Source organism: Thunnus albacares, chromosome 17, assembly GCF_914725855.1.
Source record: "Thunnus albacares chromosome 17, fThuAlb1.1, whole genome shotgun sequence".
NCBI lineage: Eukaryota > Metazoa > Chordata > Actinopteri > Scombriformes > Scombridae > Thunnus > Thunnus albacares.
Genome location: NC_058122.1, coordinates 8,752,711 through 8,772,500, shown reverse-complemented (window position 1 = coordinate 8,772,500; position 19,790 = coordinate 8,752,711). Strand labels below are relative to the sequence as shown.

The following is a 19,790-nucleotide window of genomic DNA, read 5'->3' as shown; positions in this document are numbered from 1 at the left end:
CCGCTCCTCCACACCTCGATTCTCATCCTGCCGCACCTCTGCTCTTGACCATCAATTGCTTTCTCTCTGCGCACCTGATGGGGCGAGTAAGGCATCTTAATTTAAAACCACTGAACCACAGAGACAGCTCTCTTAATATCTTTTTCATTTTTACAGTAATTTTTATTCTGCCACTCTACAGACTTCCCAATTTCAAACCCTATATGGCAAATTCAAAACCATGGGGTAAAAATTTTCAAATATGATGCACCTTTAATATATTTTTGTCAAATAAATCAATTGTTTTTCCAACCCACAATTATCTATATGACCGGGTATGTGTACCATGTTATCCTTGTAGAGGCAGAGCTGAGTTGGGTTCTAGGCCAACTATGCCAAGGTAACACACGCACTCACACACATAATGAGAAGAAGATTCTTGTGTCCATCAAAGCTTCTTGTGACACTTTCAGAGAAACGTTGCTCTTTTTGGCATCGCTGTCATGGTCATACCCAGAATGTAGCCCCAATCTAAACTAGATTCTTTAGATCTGAAGCAGCTGTTGCTCCTGTTCCCCAAAGGAGGCAAGATACAGACTGACACTAATCACACACACACACAGAATCAGCCTCAGGAGAGTTAATGGTTTGACTCACTCCGTCTCTTTCATCTCTCATCCAGTCAGCAGCTTTTCAAAATCAGCATTGTTTTAGTTTCACTGTGAATTTCCTGGCATTACTCAGATTCTCAGGAACAAGAACATGTGTGTTTACTCTTTTTCATTGTCTCTCTTTTAACTTCTTTTTAAAGCCTGGTGTAATTTCTTCCCTGTCTCTGTTTTCTTTTTCTTTTATTTAAAAATATTTATGAGAAAGAAAGCCCAGATTTGGCTATCCAATGGGATTTCCCAACCGATCTGTGCAAAGAATTACTTCATGTTCATTAACTCAGTGTGTGTGTATGTGTGTGTGTGTGTCCCCAGAGGTTTTACTAAGTTTGTCTCTATGATGGGAATTATCTAAGTAGTTGTGAGCACACTCAGCCAGTCTCAAGGGTTTCAACAACGCTTTGAATAACACACACACACACCACATAGACATATAAACACACACACATATTTACACGTACATGTGCACACAAACACACTCATAATCACATAATCATACTAACAGCTGTACATAACCAGTTTGGAGGGATGAACTAATGTGTGTGTGTGTGTGTGTGTGTGTGTCTATCTGTCTCTGTCTCACTACAGCCACCTGTGAAGTGTTGACATAGTTAAACATACAAATACATACAAAGACAAGTGGGAGGAAGACAGATGTAGTGGAAGGGCAGATAAAAAGTGGGAGGAAGAGCTTGAGAAAAGGGACAGGCTGAAACAAAGAGACAAATGCTGCTATGAGGAGGAGGACTTTAAAGACCTCAAAATCATTACTTCCACCTGTGTCCTTAAGAATTATGTGTGTGTATGTGTGTGTGAGAGAGAGAGAGAGAGAGAGAGGGAGGGAGAGAGAGTGTGTGTGGTGGGGTTCAGACTCACACAGATCTACAGACAAAGAATGGATATAAAGGTTGAAACTGCACGTGTGTGTTTGTAAGACAAAGTGTGTGTGTCAAGCCTCTGGAAAGAGCCGCTTCACTGCTTATGTGGATTTACTGTGTCCTGTAAACAGGCTGGTCAGAGGGTCCATTGTTCCACCAGCTAATACTGCAGCCGTGCAGCTAACCCTGGTGCTGCTAAAGAGCCAAATCCCAACAGCCCTTATCCCTGCCCACCAGCTCGCCCTCAACCTTTAAAGCAGTCTACCAGTGTTTTAGCCGACTGTGTGCTATACTTTACATTCCTGACAAACATTTTTTTAATGGCAATGTCCATCGGTCGGTCCACCACTTTGGTCCAGACAGAAATATCTCAACAACTAGATGGATTGGCATGAGATTTTATACAGACATTCATGGTCCCCCAGAGGATGAATCCTTATGACATTGGTAATTCCCTGACTTTTCCTCTCCAATAGCACCACCGGCAGATCAAAGTTATCACTAATGCTGTGAAATATCTCAACATCTACTTGATGGATTGGCACATTTTGTACAGACATTGTTCACAGACAAAGTATACTACTGACTCTGTGGTGATCCCCTGACTTTGGTTGCTCTTATTGGTTCCAATATTTGTAATCAATGTATGTAATCATTTATTTATTTATAAATTGATCTTACAATTTTCATTCTGTTTTTCTGTTTTACATTTATACATATATTTTGATATCACCTTGTATTTTATCATTGCCTTTTATTTTTGTTATTCGTGCCTTTTTCTACTGATGTCATTTCATTCTCTACTGTTGTGCCTTTTACTGTAATTTGTACAGCACTAAATTAAACTAAAATTTCTTAATTAAAACATTTATTTAGTATGATTGTGTGTGTTTGTACCAAAAATATAACAGACATTATAAATTAATGTAAATAAACAAAAATAATCGGGGGGATTTTCGCTCCTAATATCTAAAATAAAAGCAAAACCAAGCCAGTAGATAGCATTATGAGATTCTGATCTTTGCGGGCACACGCACGTTTCCCAGATGCGCGCACGTAATGTTATACCCGTTAAGAGTATGACGTCAGTACGTGCTTGAGCCTGCCCGAAAATGTACTCCCGTGTTGTTGGATTTCGAAGGAGCGCAGGACTTTGCGATGAAATAATACATTTGTACCCGTGAGGAAAACAAAAACAAACCGCATGTTTGTGAACTGAAGTGATTCGTCTTCCCGCTGAGTGGTGAAACGGTTTTTTTGGGGAGACTCCAGAGGGAAGTTTGTGTGATCGTTTTTTTCCCGGAGTGATGTCGAATCCCGGGACTCGGAGGAACGGGTCCAGCATCAAAATCCGACTGACAGGTAAAAAAAAAACGCTTACGGTGCATGTTTCAACTGGAGGTAAAAACGTTTTCACCCACAAACCGCTATCACAAAGAGTTGATATCAAGCAAACCTAACAAGACACCACGAAGTGTCTTGGAGGCTCTCTGGTGTGGTGTTTGCCTAAACATCCGGTTTTTGTGTGGCAGACACAGCGGCACAAGTGCTAGCTTGTTAGCTGAGATGCTAACCAAATTACCGAGAGGACAGCCAAGAAGCAGCCCACAATCCTGTGGATTTCACAGCCGACTAGTCTGCTGCTGACTAGTCGGGTCATTGAAAAAACACCAGCGCTTTAAAGCCATGTTTAGAAACTTTATCAATCGCTAACAGTAACCAGCTAGCGGTAGCTATCACTAACATTGTGGTTAATGTTGACCGCTAACGCTTGCTAGCTACACCCTTTTTTGGGGGGGCTGATCACCAGCCGAACCCGTCGCTTGACCTGAATGCGACGAGCTCTGTACCAAGGATGAACGCAAATGTCGAACAACAGCCTCTCTGAAGATCGATCTGTCGGTAGATTTGACATGTTAGCCCAGATTAGCTATGACTATTGATTGGCTGACTATCGGTTAGACAGATGTCTGACTCGTTGAACTTATCCTTACCCAGAGAAGCTGGACACGTTTGCTCTTTTGGGTACCCTGTACTCAACTCATATTTTTTTTGGGTCAGACTGTCCTCTGCAGGGCACATAGAAGTCTCTCTCTCTCTCTCACACACACACACACACACACACACAGACGGACACAGCTGGAACAATGGTTTTTACTGTAGCTAATGTAACCCCACTGGGCACCCAGGGGTCTCTATTCAAATGGAAATGACCACTCTGTGCCGCTGGGCAGACGCCTTGTCCTTCTTCTGCTTCAAAATTGAGCAAACAGACACCAGAATGTGCTTACTGGCAGACTAAATATTTCTAGATGTGGTTGGTATGAGCCAGGGCGGGAGGGTACATCAAGTGCATGATTGTGATGGATGTTTTTAAGGAAAAGTGCTTAATTGACATCTAACAATGAACGGCACATGTTTCCTTTTTATTTTCCCACTCTGTCCCTCACAGGACAGATAAATTCAGTAGATAAAACTCACAGATCTGACACACGAATCACAGTCTGTTCACTTCAGTGTAAGTCAAATAAAGTTAATTTGTTTGGATCAATATTAGAGACAGTGTGTCAATGGGCTTAAAAGACCCCACAACACCATTGGGTCCTAATTAAGCTTAAGCCCTCCAAGAAAACAAGGAAAAACTCCTCTAAAAAACATAATACACAGTAAGTAAGTGAAAGAGACTTCAGGAGACAAAATTCAAAAGAGATCCCAGAGCAGAAACAGATAAAAAGTTGTAATGGTAAGAAGTAGACGTGAAACAAGTAATTGGTTAATCAGTTGTTGAAAAATTCACTGATTCCAGCTTCTTGATTGTGAACGTTTTAGGATAATAAACCAAAAATCTCCAGGTTTCGAACTGTTGGTCAGACAAAACAAGACATTTGAAGACAGCACCAGGGCCACTGGAAACATGTGATGGGCATTTTTCACTGTTTGATGACATTTTAGGGAGAACAATTGATAGATTTAATCAAAAAAATAACCAGTAAATTAATTGATAATGAAAACAACCATTAGTTCCAGGCCTAGTTAGAAGAAATACAAAATACAGTAATAGTATAACCCATCAGGTGTATTATAGGGCCAATACTAATGTAGTAAATCCAATATAAGTGCTTCCAATAAAATAACACCTGCAGATTGTTTCAGTTAAGTGCAATAAATTATCAGCCAGATGAGTCAGGAAAGCAGAGGAAGTGTGTGTGTGTGTGTGGAGGGTTTGGAGTGTGGTGTTTGGGTGTGTGTATGTATTTGTAAACCAGTCACTCATTATTTCAGCTTGGATGCTAACAGAGGTTATTGCCCCTGACTGTGCCCCGCCCCCACAGGTATGAGTGGAATTCTAATTGGGTGAGGAATGTGTGATGAGCCAATGGGAGTGCAATGCTGCCCTGCTGGCCAGCGCTCTGTTTAGTCTGTCAGTGAGCGGGGTTGTTTGGCCTACATCAGAAAGGCCTGTGTGTCTGTGGCAGGGACACAGACAAAGAGCGGGCGAGTTTGACACTGGTTCAGATTTCAGAGACGCGGTTGTGTCTATATGGACATGTTTTAGCTAGCCAGGGGGGGATTGTTGTGTCTCTGTCTCTATCATATGGTTTTTTTTTGTGGATACGCTTAAGTTAGCGGAGGGAGATGTGCTATAGGTATAAGAAAAAAGTCACATTATTATCTTTAGGTAGTGTGGTCTAGTGAGACGTGAACGGATGGTATTAGACTTAATGGAGAAACACTTGCTGAAAAAGCTGTTTCCCGTCTGGTGTAGCTCTGTGTATTCAACCTAAATAGTATCCAAGACTGTTGACACCAAATGCTCAGTCAGATTCTTTGTTTTATTTATTTATTCTTTGAAAAGGTATCGCCATTATTTAGGTAATTTTGTGTATTTAATACTTTTGTACTGTATACTGTTTTTTAGGGAAAAAAATCTCATTGGTATTAAAACATAACTTGCAATTTTATCCAAAAATAACAACATATATAAGGCTGTAACTAACATTACCCATTGATAAAGCTGTTATTGATAGCTATTATAGCTGCACATCACAATTTTCCTTCACAAATCTTGTTTGTCCGACCAGTTGTCCCCCCAAAAGTTTACAATGATATTTTCAAAAAAGCAGAAAAGCAGCAAATCCTCACATTTCAAAAGAGAATAGTTGGCATTTCTGCTTGAAAATATTTTAAAGTATTAGTTATTAGTAGTTATTATAACAATAATAATAAAAAAAAAAGTTGCCAATGAGTTTTCTGCCGGTCCACTAATTTATTATTTGACTATAAGTTTAATCTCCTGAATATTTACCCAGCAAAATAAGGCATCAACGATGTAATGCTGTGCTGTTGCTACTGAAGCTTTCACAATATCAGAAGATTGTCAGGAAATAAACAGGTCAAACGCTAGAATAAAAGGGTATTTTTGTTTAGGAATGAAAGAGGTTTATAGTATAAAAAAAACCGCTGTCTAATGGATGAACGCGTCAGTGATTCAGCAGGATAATGTTAATTGGCTCACGGAAGCAACACGTGCTGGTCGGGTTTTGGTGCCAGGTACTGGGATTGAACACCTACTTGATCAGGCACCAACACAGGTCAGCGGCAGGACAGCCTGTGACTCACGCTCACTAGAGAGGGAAAGAGCGAGCTGGAAAGAGGGCAGGAGAGTAAAAGAATGAGGTATAAGTAAAGGAATAAAGAGTGATGGAGTAAAAAGGAAAGGACGCAAAAAAAAAAAGTCGCTTAAGTGTTTTTAGAGAGAGAGGAAAAGGGGGGAATCATGCTTACTTAGGAGGCAGCATAAGCACTTCTAATCCTCTCACTGACTGACTGAGCCTGCAGCATGTGCAGAAACACACCGAAGTTCACAAAATCAATATAGAAAGGTGGCTGCAGGGACATACAGTATATTAGAAAGGGAGAGCTTGTGTGTGTGTGTGTGTGTGTGTTTTACAAAATGATTTAGTTTTTTTTTTTTTTTTGCTTATTTAACAACTAATATTAAACTCAGACCTACTTTTTGTTTGGTGGGCAGTGAAGCAGAGAAACCTATTGGTCATCTTGAGTGTGTGTTTGGATGCTACTGCAGGCTCTGTTATTAAGTAGGTGAGATATTTGCTCATGCGCCCGCCGTTTGTTGCTTTGTTTTTGTAACTGAGAGGAGAAGGTTACACAGGAAATGACATTGTCGTAATCTCGTATAGGTCACTCCGCTTCACTTGTAAATCTGTGACTGCACTCTGAAACGGCACAGTCTAGTCCAACCCGTCGGGATTTCAGCATTCATCATTTTCGGCTCGATCTGTGATTATTAATCTCGGTGCGGGGATAATTCACTGCGCCTTGGCTCCTTTTCCAAACTACTTGACTATTATCTGTGATTGAAGATGTTTCAATGAAACTTCCGTGCGTCTGCAGTTTAAAATTGTACAGATTTATTGAATTCAGTACATAAATTGTTCTTTCTTGTTAAGATGCAAGAGTAGAGCAGACGTGCAAACCCTTGAAATATATGTAGGAGCTGGTTGATTGTGCTAATAACAGCTCGTATCCTGGTACAGAAGCAACTCATTTTTTTTATCATCTCTCTTGTACAGTTTCTGTTTGTTCCCTCAAGTTTGGATGAATAGAATTCTTCCCCCGCCGGCTCTCTACAGCTCTCAGGTTTTCTAAAAAAGAGCGGACATAAATGCCAAAAAAGAAAGCGGCAGCGGGGGAAATTGAGAACCAGCTGAGCTGTTGCTGTGTGTGTCTTTACCAGCCATGACCTTGGCAGAATGAGGAATTTCCTGAGAGGCTGAGAAAGGGCCTGTCACACATTCAGTGGCACAGAGGAGCTGGTCAAGAGACTGAAAAGAGAGACCGGGGTGAAATTAGGGGTGTCCCTTGTCTCTGGCAGGAGATTGGAGGGTGAAAGGGGGTGGATAGCACAGCAGTGACAGAGACAGAGAAAGTCTTCCTCCGCTGCTTGTCTGAAAGAGGAGGCAGGGGCAAATTAGAAACTTGATTCTCTCTCTCTCTCTCTCTCTCTGTCTCTCTCCCTCTCTCTCTCGAAGCTGTGCTTCTCTCATTGTGTCGGTAGAAGAGATGAGGTCTCGGTGTGGAATGTGTGAGTCAAGAGGAGGAGGAATGGAAGGGGTTTATGAGGAAGAGGGAAGGATATCCTGCAGCCATTCTCCATGGGTTAATCACAGGAAATAGAGCAGGCTACGCCAGACACATCTACGCCACCAGTCACCACATCCTAAACCACTGGCTGACTGACTTACTTCCTAGATGGCTGTCTGGGCCAAACCAAATCAAGCCAGATTTTAATTGGACCTCAAAGCTATGATAACATTTTGGGTGGTGTAACCAATCAATAGGACCAAGCTGAGTAGATTACAAGAGTCAAGACAACACCATCAATCTTCATCCCTGAAATGTTGCCAAAATATCACTTTAGCAGAGATAGTTTTTAGAGCTGTAATTAAGTTATTTTCATTATGAATGACCACTGACAACTGTCTTGATTAATTGATTATTTTGTCCATAAAATGTCAAAAGATTTAAATATTTATTTGTTACATACTCATATTTCTCAAACAAAACACAAAGCAGCAAATCCTCTCATTAGAGAAGCTGGAACTAGTGAATATTTGGATTTTTTTTTGCTTGAAAAGAACATAAAACTTGTGATAATTTTACTTTCAATTGACTACCCTAATTGACTTATCGCTTCAGCTCCAATTGTATTGCATGAAACACAATTTAAAGCTCTGGTAGATATACACAAGAGGAAACAAAACCTTCATGAAATTCAAATCAATGTATCGAACAGCGCTCCTCCCACTCCAGGCCCATCTAACAGCATGCAGGTGATTTATATGATCGAGTTACACATTCCATCTTAGACCCTCATTGGTAAAACGGGCATCCAGGGGAATGAAGCTAACAGTATTTCTGAGATCCAACTTGTTTCTGGCCTCTATATAGCAGTTTATCTTCATGAAACTTCCAGACTGTAGCCTTCAGGGAAGAATAGAAATTGTAATCCAGTACAGTCCAATACACCTGTCGCTGATGCGTCTTGCGTTCCTTGAGCCACAGTGGTGTATAGCAGCGTATCTTTGATATTACATCAGTAATCAGCGAAACATAGATAAGATCTTAGGATGAGGTATTTACATAGCAGCTCTAGAAATATTTTCTGCTGCATTAAACATCACTAATCATTGGTTTTCCAGTCCTGAGAGCAAGCGAGGGCTTTTATGTAGGCTCATTACTGATGCTGATGACTCTCAACAGTCATACAAGGACAAAGTCACAATGAAAATCAAAGCAGATACAATGTTTTATTCACACACAGTAGCTTACATGTAGTTAATAATGCAGTTGTTTGATATTGTATAAATATAGTAATTACCACACTCCTTCATCTATAGCCAAATCAATTCCCTCCTGGCATAAACTGCTCATATGTTTGTGTTTGATTTACAATGCCAAGCTGCAGTGTTTTTCCCCCCAATCTCTTGTGTTTGACCACAAAATACATCAATCAAGTACATTTTTGTAAGGATTTTTAGAGTATACAATAACAAGACGTGTCTACAACCATGTTAGCAGCTCTGTCAGGCAGCATTGCTTTGAGCAAAAATGCTAATGTTTGCATGCTACAAAATTTGACAAACCGTAGTTGAGACATTTCACTAAAAACCACAAATGTCCACCTCATTGTGGTACTTTAGGAAAAGTCAGCGATCGCCAAAATCATTAGGATTCATCGTCTGGGAACCATGAATGTCTGTACGTTTCATGACTACTCATCCAGCTGTTTCCTAAGAAGATATGTTTACCTCTGAACATTATTCATGCACATTCTTCTGGCCACATAAGGTTTCCAAAAATGGGCTTAAGTGCAGCTATTCAGAAGTAGGCATTACGATCTTCAGTGTAAATATTATTGTAGTTTTCGTGTCAATTACAACCTTGTTGGATGCATTACATCAGCCTAGAATACAGACTCGCAGCTTGTTTTTGTTCAATGCCCACACTGCCCTATAATCAAGACGAGTACTCAAGACTGACTGGACATGACTGTGTTTCTGAAAATGAGCCTATCGTGGTTCACTTGTATGATTTAGTGTGACAACAGTCCTGACTGAGCTGACTTAGACTGATAATATGCCTGTTCTCGCCCTACACACACAAACACAATAAACTTAATCCTCAGCACACACCCACAAATTCAAAGTCTTGGTCAGTTTGAGCTTTGCTCTCTGAATCCACAAAGATGATGTGGCAGAGGAGGCATTCTGCCACTCTCGCTGTGGGCGGCCTTTGTATGTGTGTGTGTGTGTGCGCGTTTGTGTGTGCAATGATCCCGACACTAGCCTATACTTTACTGCTCACTCTGTCTGCATGTCACATAAGTTTTCCCTGCTCATTACCATCCTCTGGCATTCATGTATTAGTTTAACTAGCATTCTTCCTACTCAGACAGTTTTCATGTACACCAGCATGCATTTGTAGCAGCCTACACACTGTGAAATCATTTACATATCTGCGTGTTTGGCATTTTGTTCATAATGATCTTTTTCTTTTACAGTATTATGTGCCAAGAACCTCGCAAAGAAAGACTTCTTTCGTAAGTACCTTTTTTTTTTTATTGTGCTCATTTTCATATGCATGAATATTGAGTCATGATGAGATGATGTGTTTGAGTAAGGGTCTGTTCGTGCCATCAAAAGCGACACTGTAAACAAATCGGCAGTGTTGATCATTAGCTGCGCACTATCATGATCGTTTGCATTTCCACCGAAGTCGAAGAAAGGACAGCTGTGTTGACCTGTAATGGCACCATAATAACAAGTGTGGCTGGCCAGCGTTCGACCCACAATCAGGCGTTTGTTCACGGTCGCAAAGCTTCTGTGAACATGCCAAATTAGATTTGTTTGGAGTTTGTCGGCCTAAGACTGCCAGGATTAGGGTTTTCATTTGCACGAGTGTCACCACGCTTTGATTAATTATGCAGTGCAGATACGGTTAATGACAGTTTTAACCAAATATAATACTATTATAGGGTCAAAGGATTTCAAATTGCAGGCCAGCCTCAGTGACCCCTGTGTCTAGACAGCAAGCGTGTCAGACGCGTGTTACTTGCAACAGATACGCTCTCACTTTAATCTATGCAGCTTTCTGTATCGGCACAGTGCAGGCCCGCATCTCAGCCACGTCTCACAGGCATAAAAGCAACATTTACGCTTCAAGTCTATTTTCCTCCATTGTACGTGCGTCACTACAGTCGTGTATTGGGTTCTGAGCGCTTCCAATACGCGGGTGACCTACGCTCAACACTGCACCTGAACGCCTCTAGTGTAGACGCGCAGACAGAGCACTCACTGCTGCTGCTGCTCTGCTGACGTGCTGCTAACACTACGCTTGCTGTCTAGACTCGGGGTAAAAAGATTTAGTTTAATGTCTGGGGATACTGCTATCTGCATTACTTAAGCCATTTTGAATCTTTTTATGTTATTAGTATCTTTTCTTTAATGTAACTTAGTAGATGCAAACAATTAATTAGAATTGTGTACCTGCAGGCCTGCCAGATCCATTTGCCAAGGTGGTGGTGGATGGATCAGGTCAATGCCACTCTACAGACACAGTCAAGAGCACACTGGACCCCAAATGGAATCAGCACTACGACCTGTGAGTCTTCTACATCATATTCACAATTTATCTGTTATCGATATACGGTTCTACTTTTATAAATAATAAATAATTAAATGTATTTTAAAAGATGTCAAAGATATTTATCGTCCTTGTTATATCCAGATTTTTCCCTCATCCTCAGTCATTTTCCAAAAACAGGAGTTGGTAAATGAAAGATTATTTTAAGACTTTCAGATGGCTCCATCGATGCCAGATTATTTTAATAAAGGTTGAGTAAAGAGAGTAGTAAATCTGATGTGTCTGTTTTTCAGCTACATTGGAAAGACAGACTCAATCACCATCAGTATATGGAACCACAAGAAGATCCATAAACGACAGGGAGCAGGCTTCTTGGGCTGCATACGACTTCTTTCTAATGCCATCAGCAGGCTAAAAGACACAGGATGTAAGTTTGTCTGTTTAGCCTTCTGATTTTAAATACGCAGAAATCCTCACGTGCTCCAAAATGTCCACTCTGATACACCTAAGCGCAGTTAGAAATGAATTTCTCGTTACCTTCTTCTTCCAGACCAGCGACTAGATCTATGTAAACTGAACCCTTCGGACAGCGACGCAGTGCGGGGTCAGATTGTAGGTAAGGCCCGGACACACGGATACATTATCTGTACACCCTGGCGGTCTCCCTCCCCCAACGCCACTTTTCTTTCACTGTGTGCATATTCTGCTCCCCCCCCCCCCCCTCTCTCAATGTCACATGCTCACTGTCTCCTCTGACTTTTACATCTCTACTCTTGTTTCCAGTAAGCTTACAAACGCGAGACCGCATCGGCAGCGGAGGCCCCGTGGTGGACTGCAGAGGACTGTTGGAAAATGATGGGTGAGTGTGTCACCAGACGTTTACGCCTCCAGTGTCAAATAGTGACATTTACAGAAATAATTACTCATTGTCACATTGTGTAGTTGTTTACACATGTTTCATAGATTATTCTGTATCTTTGGCTCACTGTTGTCAGATTTAGAGAAAGATGATGTTTTAATTATGTTCATGTTAACGTCACAGTCAGTGCTTTTTTTTTTTTTTTTTTTTTTTTTAACGGAGCAGTTTTAGTTTTTAACTGGTTGAAAATAAAACAAAAGAATACCCTGTTATGTTTTATCCCTCTGTATAATTTAATGACATGACAAATCGCAGGTACCAGAACCCCCAAATGCGGTGTCACACTAGCAGCTTAGCTCTTTAGTCATGTTGGGATCCCATGTGACGTAGCACTGAGACCCAGTTTTGGAGCCTGCTGTGTTGCAGGATCTGTCTGCAGCTCAGTTTGGTTATAATCATCATTTGTTTGATCCTCTTGAGTTCAAAATAAAAAGCAGTTGACCTATCATGTGATTTCAGTAAAACCCAGAATATAGGACTTCAGTGTTGTGTGTCTCTCTGTGTGTGTGTGGGTGTGTGTGTAGGCCTGTGTTTGAGGGATGTTTCAGCGAAGAGCCACTTCCCTATTCAGACCCCACTGGTGCAGCAGGGGGAGGGAACTGCCGGCTTGACTCACCCAGTCAAGAAGGCCGTCTTCAGACGCAGCGAATCAGAGGGCAGGATTCCAGAGGACACGGCCACACCCCTCAGAACAGACCTCACGGGCACCAACCGCCTGACCTGCCGGAGGGATACGGTCAGTCGAACATTTTTAGGGCTTAGCTCGCAACTTCAAATATGTCCCATAATTCTCTGACCCAAGTTACTGGTATATAACGTCATTCTTTGTTTTCTTTTTAAAACAGAGCAGCGAACAACAGTGCAGGGCCAGGTGTACTTCCTTCACACACAGACAGGCGTCAGCACCTGGCACGACCCTCGGATACCGCGGTATGATCACACCCCACTTCTCTCACGTCTGGTCCAAGCAGAACCTGGAATAAAATGAACCTTAAATAAACCCCCCACAAAGAAACTGGGTCATTGCAGAGGAAGGGGACAAAGAGGAAGAATATAACAAAAAGAAAGAACAGAACAAATTGCGTGTTAAGAATAATACTGGATGTTTTTTGTTATATTATGTTATTGAAAGGTGTATTGTGTACTTCCGAAAGGACTGAAAGAGTTGAAAAATCCATGTTGTCCTTATTTTGTTCTGCACTAATTACACCAACAGATTAAGAGAAAATCTCAGGTTATTTTCTTTGGCCCCCCATGTCTGAGTTTAGGTCAGTATGAGGGGTTAAGAACATACAGTATTTAGGGTCAGAGCTGATAGAAAGAGGTCTGGTTGAAGGCTTAACAAATTAAGTTGGTATTGCTGGCTGGAGTCTCAGTCTGGTTACTTATGTGTGCTGCAGGGACCTGGCCAGTGTGAGCTGTGAGGAACTCGGTCCGTTGCCAGTGGGCTGGGAGGTCCGAAGCACCGTGTCTGGCCGGATCTACTTTGTGGACCACAACAACAGAACCACACAGTTCACAGACCCGCGCCTGCATACCATTATCAGGTACCGGCATGCACAAGACGGGTGACGGACATCCCTGACACATACAGAATAAGTGGTTTCAAGACTAATCTGTGGTTAATCTCATCTGTCACCGCTGAACACAGACTGGACCTGAACATGACCTACTAACAGTCATCAGCTCTGTTAATAACGCTCAATCGTGTGATATACAAAAAAATGTGGGCTTAGAGTAGATTTAGCTGGCACAGAATGTAATCCAGTACATAATATACATAAAAACAGCCCCACTCTCTCTTCTCTCTCTTTTTTTTTTTTTTTTTTGCCGTCTCTCCATGGTACATTTGTCAACTCTTCTTCTCTCTTGTCATGTTGTCCTCCTCTTCTACTTCTTCCCACCTCCAGCCAGCAATCCCAAGCGAAGGACTCCTCCCAAGCCCCCCAGATGGACGTGGGGGGTGAGGAGGGGGGAGGCGGAGGAGTTGGCGGCGGAGGAGGAGACGGAGATGTGGCGGCGCGCTACGAGAGAGACCTGGTCCATAAGCTGAAGCTGCTCCGCCACGAGCTGTCCCTGCAGCAACCGCAAGCGGGACACTGTCGCATAGAGGTGTCCCGCGAGGAGATCTTTGAGGTGGGTGCGGATGTGATACCAGAAAGCAACACAGTTAAAGCCACTGGTGAAAGGTGTCACACTATCAGTTACTCTGTTTTTGAATAAACAAACATTTCACTCGCATGCGGAGCTATGAAAGCAGTGTGTGGGTAGTTCCTGTTGGAAGTTCACATTCACGCAGACACATCCACACTCCTCCCTGACTCACACAGCAGTCACAACAACCTTTTCTTTCCAGTGTCTTTCTCTTGAGGAGAGTTCAACAGCTGCACTGGTTGTGAATAATAATAATAATACACAGACGACTGATCTGAAAGGGCTGTGTTGTAGGTCTCTAATTGTTTCTTTTGTATGAGATAATGTGTGTCTGTTGATAAAAGTATTAATACTGTGTGTTTGTGTGGGTTCTAGGAGTCGTACCGGCAGATAATGAAGATGAGGCCCAAAGACCTGAAGAAGCGTCTGATGGTGAAGTTCAGGGGAGAGGAGGGTCTGGATTATGGTGGTGTGGCCAGGTGATTTTCTGTTCTCACATCTCTCAGCAGCGTAGTCGAGCTATTTTGCCTCTTGCGGAGTCGTGCTTCTGCGAGCTGCATTTGTCGTAGGCTTTCCATTTTCGACGCTGCACTTGTTCAAGCGTCGTAGTTTGCTTTTTAAGTCACATCCCATGAGTCTATCTTTTTCTCCAGCTGAACATATAAGAACAGAGTAAAAAAAAAACAAAAAACAGCTTGATTTGTGATAGCTCTGGTTTCATGGCTAGTACTGATTGTATTGATATTCCAATTTTTTAGAAAAGCCTCTTTAAGTGTCAGTTGAACAAACAGTGGAAAGTTTTTGAAGGAGAGTTGATAGCGTGTGCCAGATATACCCACAACATTTGTTTGTTTGGTTCATCAGCTTGGCAGGACGTGTGGAAAATTTCTGAAACAAAATAGATGATCTTGAAACTAACAACGCAATATATTTGGCATTTTGCAGCACTCCCCTCACATTCATTAATGTGTTGTAATAACTGGAAATTTTTCAGCTTACATACTTTAAACAGTAAGAAAAACCAAAGTGCTACATTTATCAAATAAAGCTGATAGTTTTCAAGGTGATACAGAGACTGCATCATATAATCTGGTGTTTTTTGCACTTTCTTCTAGTTGATTGTTCTACCAATTTTCTGTGAGTTTTGAATATTTGTTAACAATATGCTGGTTGTCTCTTAGGGAGTGGCTGTACCTGCTGTGTCATGAAATGTTGAACCCCTATTACGGCCTGTTCCAGTACTCCACAGACAATATTTACACACTACAGATCAACCCCGACTCCTCCATCAACCCTGTGAGTACACAGAAACACACACACACACACACTAACACATATAAAGTGCCTCATGGTTGAACTGAGTAAAGGGGAATCTCTTTGACTCTCTGTCTGTCTTTCTTTCAGGACCATTTGTCATACTTCCATTTTGTGGGTCGCGTGATGGGCCTGGCAGTTTTTCACGGTCACTACATCAACGGGAGTTTCACGCTGCCCTTCTACAAACAGCTGTTAGGCAAACCCATCCAACTCAACGACCTGGAGACCACCGACCCAGAGTTGCACAAGAGCCTCGTCTGGATATTGTGAGCAAACACACCTGCACACAAGACAAGTCGATCTGACAATGGAGAGCTTTTTATTATGGATTACTCTACGGTTTATGTCCTGCATAAGTGTTACTCAATCTAATCTTTTTGTTTGCAGAGAGAACGACATCACTTCAGTCCTAGACCACACATTTTGCGTGGAGCACAATGCCTTTGGAAAGTTTCTACAACATGAGCTCAAACCTAATGGGCGTAATATCCCTGTTACTGAGGAGAACAAGAAAGAATACGTAAGGTAATAAAACTGTGAAAGCTGTCTTCTGTCTTTTTATATCCTGGGTACAGAGTTTAAACAATTTTCCAGTCATATGCTGTTTTCTTTCATGCCAGCAGAAAGGGCTATTGTGCACATTGCTTTTGCCAGTTTTAGTAGATTTATCTGACCTGCATCACTGTTGTGCTTTTACTTTTCTTTATACCTTACTATACCTTATTGTCTCTAAGGTTTATAGGATATAGCCACCATATGGTTCGTGCTTGTGATTATGTCTGAAGCAAATTTGTGTTTTGTTTTTCTCAGACTTTATGTGAACTGGAGGTTCATGCGGGGAATTGAAGCCCAGTTTCTGGCTCTACAGAAGGGATTCAGTGAGCTCATCCCCCAGCACCTCCTCAAACCTTTTGACCATAAAGAACTTGAGGTACGTACGTCGTCTGTAAACGATAAACAAAGTCGTAATGAATAAATAAATCTAATTCTGAACATTGTACATCTGAATATTGAATTTTTAAATTTCAGTCTAATTTTACTAGTTTTGGACACACAAAAGGGAAGAATGTAAAACTCCAGAGCATCGCGTGCTACATTGTGTTTTCAATCCTCTCCTTCTCCTCCAGTTGATCATCGGCGGATTGGGAAAGATAGACCTCGCAGACTGGAAGACGAACACCCGCCTGAAGCACTGTACAAGCGAAAGCAACGTGGTGCGGTGGTTCTGGCAGGCGGTGGAGGCCTTCAGCGAGGAGAGGAGAGGACGCTTGCTGCAGTTCGTCACGGGCTCCACCAGGGTCCCTCTACAGGGATTCAAAGCGCTGCAGGGTGGGTCATGCACTGGTTCAGAGTCCACACAGAGACACACATCAATTACTGTATCATTATTGCCCAGCCCCGATTCAAGTGTGTTATTGTTGAGTGTCTGCATCCAACATTTATATTGTCCTACACATTATACACTTAATATAATTCTTGCATTAAAATTTGTAAAGCCAATTCATTTAAGAAAATTACCATATTTTCTATAGAGCTTTGTATCAGATGAGTGGATTGGCATGTCAGTGTGGATCTGTTGTGACAGGAGGTTTTGGTTGTGATTCTTTTTGGGCAGCTTTTCTTGATGCCCAGCATAAATAAATTCTGAAATTCAGATGCAAACAAGCATGTCCGCACTGCACATCAACAAAAACAAAAGTCCCATTATAAACTAGTTTATCAGTCTGACTTGAGAACTCATGTTGTTTTAAAAGATAAGCATTGCTCTGTGTACCAGAGTAGAGCAGTGATAACTAGAATGTATGTGTGTAAGGTTCTACAGGTTCTGCAGGACCAAGGCTCTTCACCATCCATTTGATAGACGCCAACACAGACAACCTGCCCAAGGCTCACACGTGGTAAGAACACATAAATGAAACGCACCTCACCGACTTCTCTGACAACATTTGCTAAAGCGTCAGGTTTCGGGATCACTAATTCTCCGTTTCCTTCTGTAGTTTTAACAGGATAGACATCCCTCCCTACGAGTCTTACGAGAAACTTTACGAGAAACTGCTGACGGCTGTGGAGGAGACCTGCGGCTTTGCTGTGGAGTGATGAATCCACAACCGAATCAACATACACACAGCCACACTTGCGCTTGCACTTGCACACAACTATTTGACATTTTTACATATATACACACACACACATACACAGAATATCGAGTATACACCGAGTATACGGAGCGGCCAAGCATCACAAGAACACAAACACACACATACACACACACACAAATGGTCTGTTGCCACCTCTTCACCACTGAACTGTTGAGAGGTTAAAGGAGGAAGCACAGCAGGAGGGGAAGAAATAAAACAACAACAACAACAAAAAAAACAACAAAAAAAAGAAAAGTATTTTAAAAATTTTTCAAATGTTTTGAAGAAGCATTTTTATCCTTCAGTTTTAACAAGCTATGATGTCATTCTTCAGAATGTCAACCGCCACAGCGAATTTGACTCTGTCTCCAATCACACTCGAGTCACCGGACAGAATCGGCCAATCACAAACGAGCCTGTGAACAGAGACCTTGAAATCAGATGTCTGAAGAACAAGGCGGAGACCGATTGTCTTTCTGTCTGACAAGCTGATTGATTGACTTGTATTCATGCTTCATGTTTAACCACTGTCGTGTATCAGAACGTGTGAATGCGCGCGTGAGAGAGCGAGAACGAATTTGTGTCTGTGTGAGAGAGTGTGTTGCGTGTGTGTGTGTGTGTGTTAGGCATGGCACCCGGTTACGCTGTTTCAAAAAAAACAAAACAAAAAAAAAAAAAAGATCAAATGAGCCTGCTCCTCTGTTTGGTAACTTTTTTGTCTCTTCCGTTTGTACTTGCGACCACTCTGATCCACTCTGATATTTTATTATTTATTACTAAGTGATTACTGACCAAGCTGCTATATGCTCTACAAAGAGCTCACACTAATCTCTTCATCACCCCCTCTACCAGAGTTGAAGGGTCAATTCACTTGCAATTCAAGTAATCCACAAAGTGGGTTTTATTGAATTTCGTTACTTTTTTTTTTTTTTAAACATTCATATTAATGCGGAGAAATATTCTTGTGCGTGTATGAAAACTGTCTTTTGGTGTTTTTAATACCATGTTACATTTATTGAAGTGAAAGGGGATTGACCGTCCCAGCCCTAATTTTAAAATCTTAACTCATCTTTTGAGATTTACTCTACTGACGTTATGGAGAGGTCAGAGGGCATGACCTGGATTATTTTACAAAATGAGCCGTGAAAATGGAAAGAAGGAGTCAACTTCAGGAATTCTTCAGTTGTATGTGACGTGTTTAATAAAATCTCAAGCCTTTCGTACATGTTTCATTATCAATTTCACCATTTTTTTTTTTTTTTTTAACACTTTGTTGCACGGATGTTTCTCTGCCCATCTGTCTTTCTCCATAGGCTGAATGTTAGTAAAAGGGTTCCCTGTTTGTCAAGTCGTCATCATCCTCATGACCACCATGAATGAACAAAGTCTATTTACGGTCATTGATCCTCCATAGAAGTGAATGAAATCAAAAACCTAAATGTCGAGCGAGTAATGTGGAAAATGTTGGGCTCTACTGTAGATTGAAGACTGTTAAGCAGTATCATTTCAATCTGCATTTTCTAGGTTCTCAGTTCACTGTGTAATGGATGCAAGAGTATTGTAACTTACTATGTACTAAAACATTTATGAAAAAATACAATGTAAATAAGATTATATTAAAAGAAATTAAATTGAAAATACTTTTCTTTGTGTTATGTGCATTAATTTCTCTATATGAATGTATCCAAATCAAATATGTATTGTTTACAGACATATACAATTTACATATTACACATAGGCACTGAAAGTGTTATATTTCAGTCTTATGTTTCCTCAACTTCTCAAGCAATCCAAAGAAACAGAATTTGTCCAAGAGGTGAGTTGTAATTCTGACGTAATGGGACACTGATTGATGGATTTAATTGAAAAATATCATGAGGGCCTATTCCTTTTGGAATTATTAGGTTTTTATAGTCTTTGTTCTCCAGTTATGACAGCATAATAATCTCTTTATTATTTTAATATTTGAAATGATGGATAAGCCTTAATTACATTAGGTCTACATTTAAAAAATCGAGTATGGCTTTGCTGGGTTTTTTGTTTGTTTTTCTTGTTAGGTTGATTCATTTAC

At 41.2% G+C, this 19,790-nt stretch overlaps 2 protein-coding genes across 3 annotated transcripts in view; one reads left to right on the top strand and one right to left on the bottom strand.

Annotated features, from left to right (window-relative positions):
* Positions 1 to 61, bottom strand: part of LOC122967791 (myosin-16-like) — an 18,663-nt gene extending 18,602 nt beyond the window's left edge. Inside the window, exon 1 of the mRNA XM_044332606.1 lies at positions 1 to 61. This exon is cut by the window's left edge and continues 265 nt beyond it. The gene's annotated coding sequence lies outside the window, so the exon portion shown is untranslated.
* Positions 62 to 2,614: 2,553 nt separating this feature from the next.
* Positions 2,615 to 19,359, top strand: smurf1 (SMAD specific E3 ubiquitin protein ligase 1). Of its 2 annotated transcripts, none has more exons than XM_044330446.1 (18): positions 2,615 to 2,887; positions 10,110 to 10,148; positions 11,101 to 11,209; positions 11,485 to 11,618; positions 11,742 to 11,807; positions 11,975 to 12,050; positions 12,635 to 12,846; positions 12,956 to 13,040; positions 13,511 to 13,657; positions 14,021 to 14,246; positions 14,640 to 14,743; positions 15,446 to 15,560; positions 15,669 to 15,847; positions 15,969 to 16,106; positions 16,392 to 16,512; positions 16,709 to 16,910; positions 17,404 to 17,479; positions 17,579 to 19,359. In XM_044330446.1, exons 1-18 carry the CDS (start codon positions 2,833 to 2,835, stop codon positions 17,676 to 17,678), a joined length of 2,184 nt encoding a protein of 727 aa, XP_044186381.1. In that variant the 5' UTR covers positions 2,615 to 2,832; the 3' UTR covers positions 17,679 to 19,359. The 2 variants fall into 2 exon arrangements, with proteins under 2 accessions (XP_044186381.1, XP_044186380.1); XM_044330445.1 differs by having other exon boundaries at positions 17,395 to 17,479.
* The last annotated feature ends 431 nt before the right edge of the window (positions 19,360 to 19,790 follow it).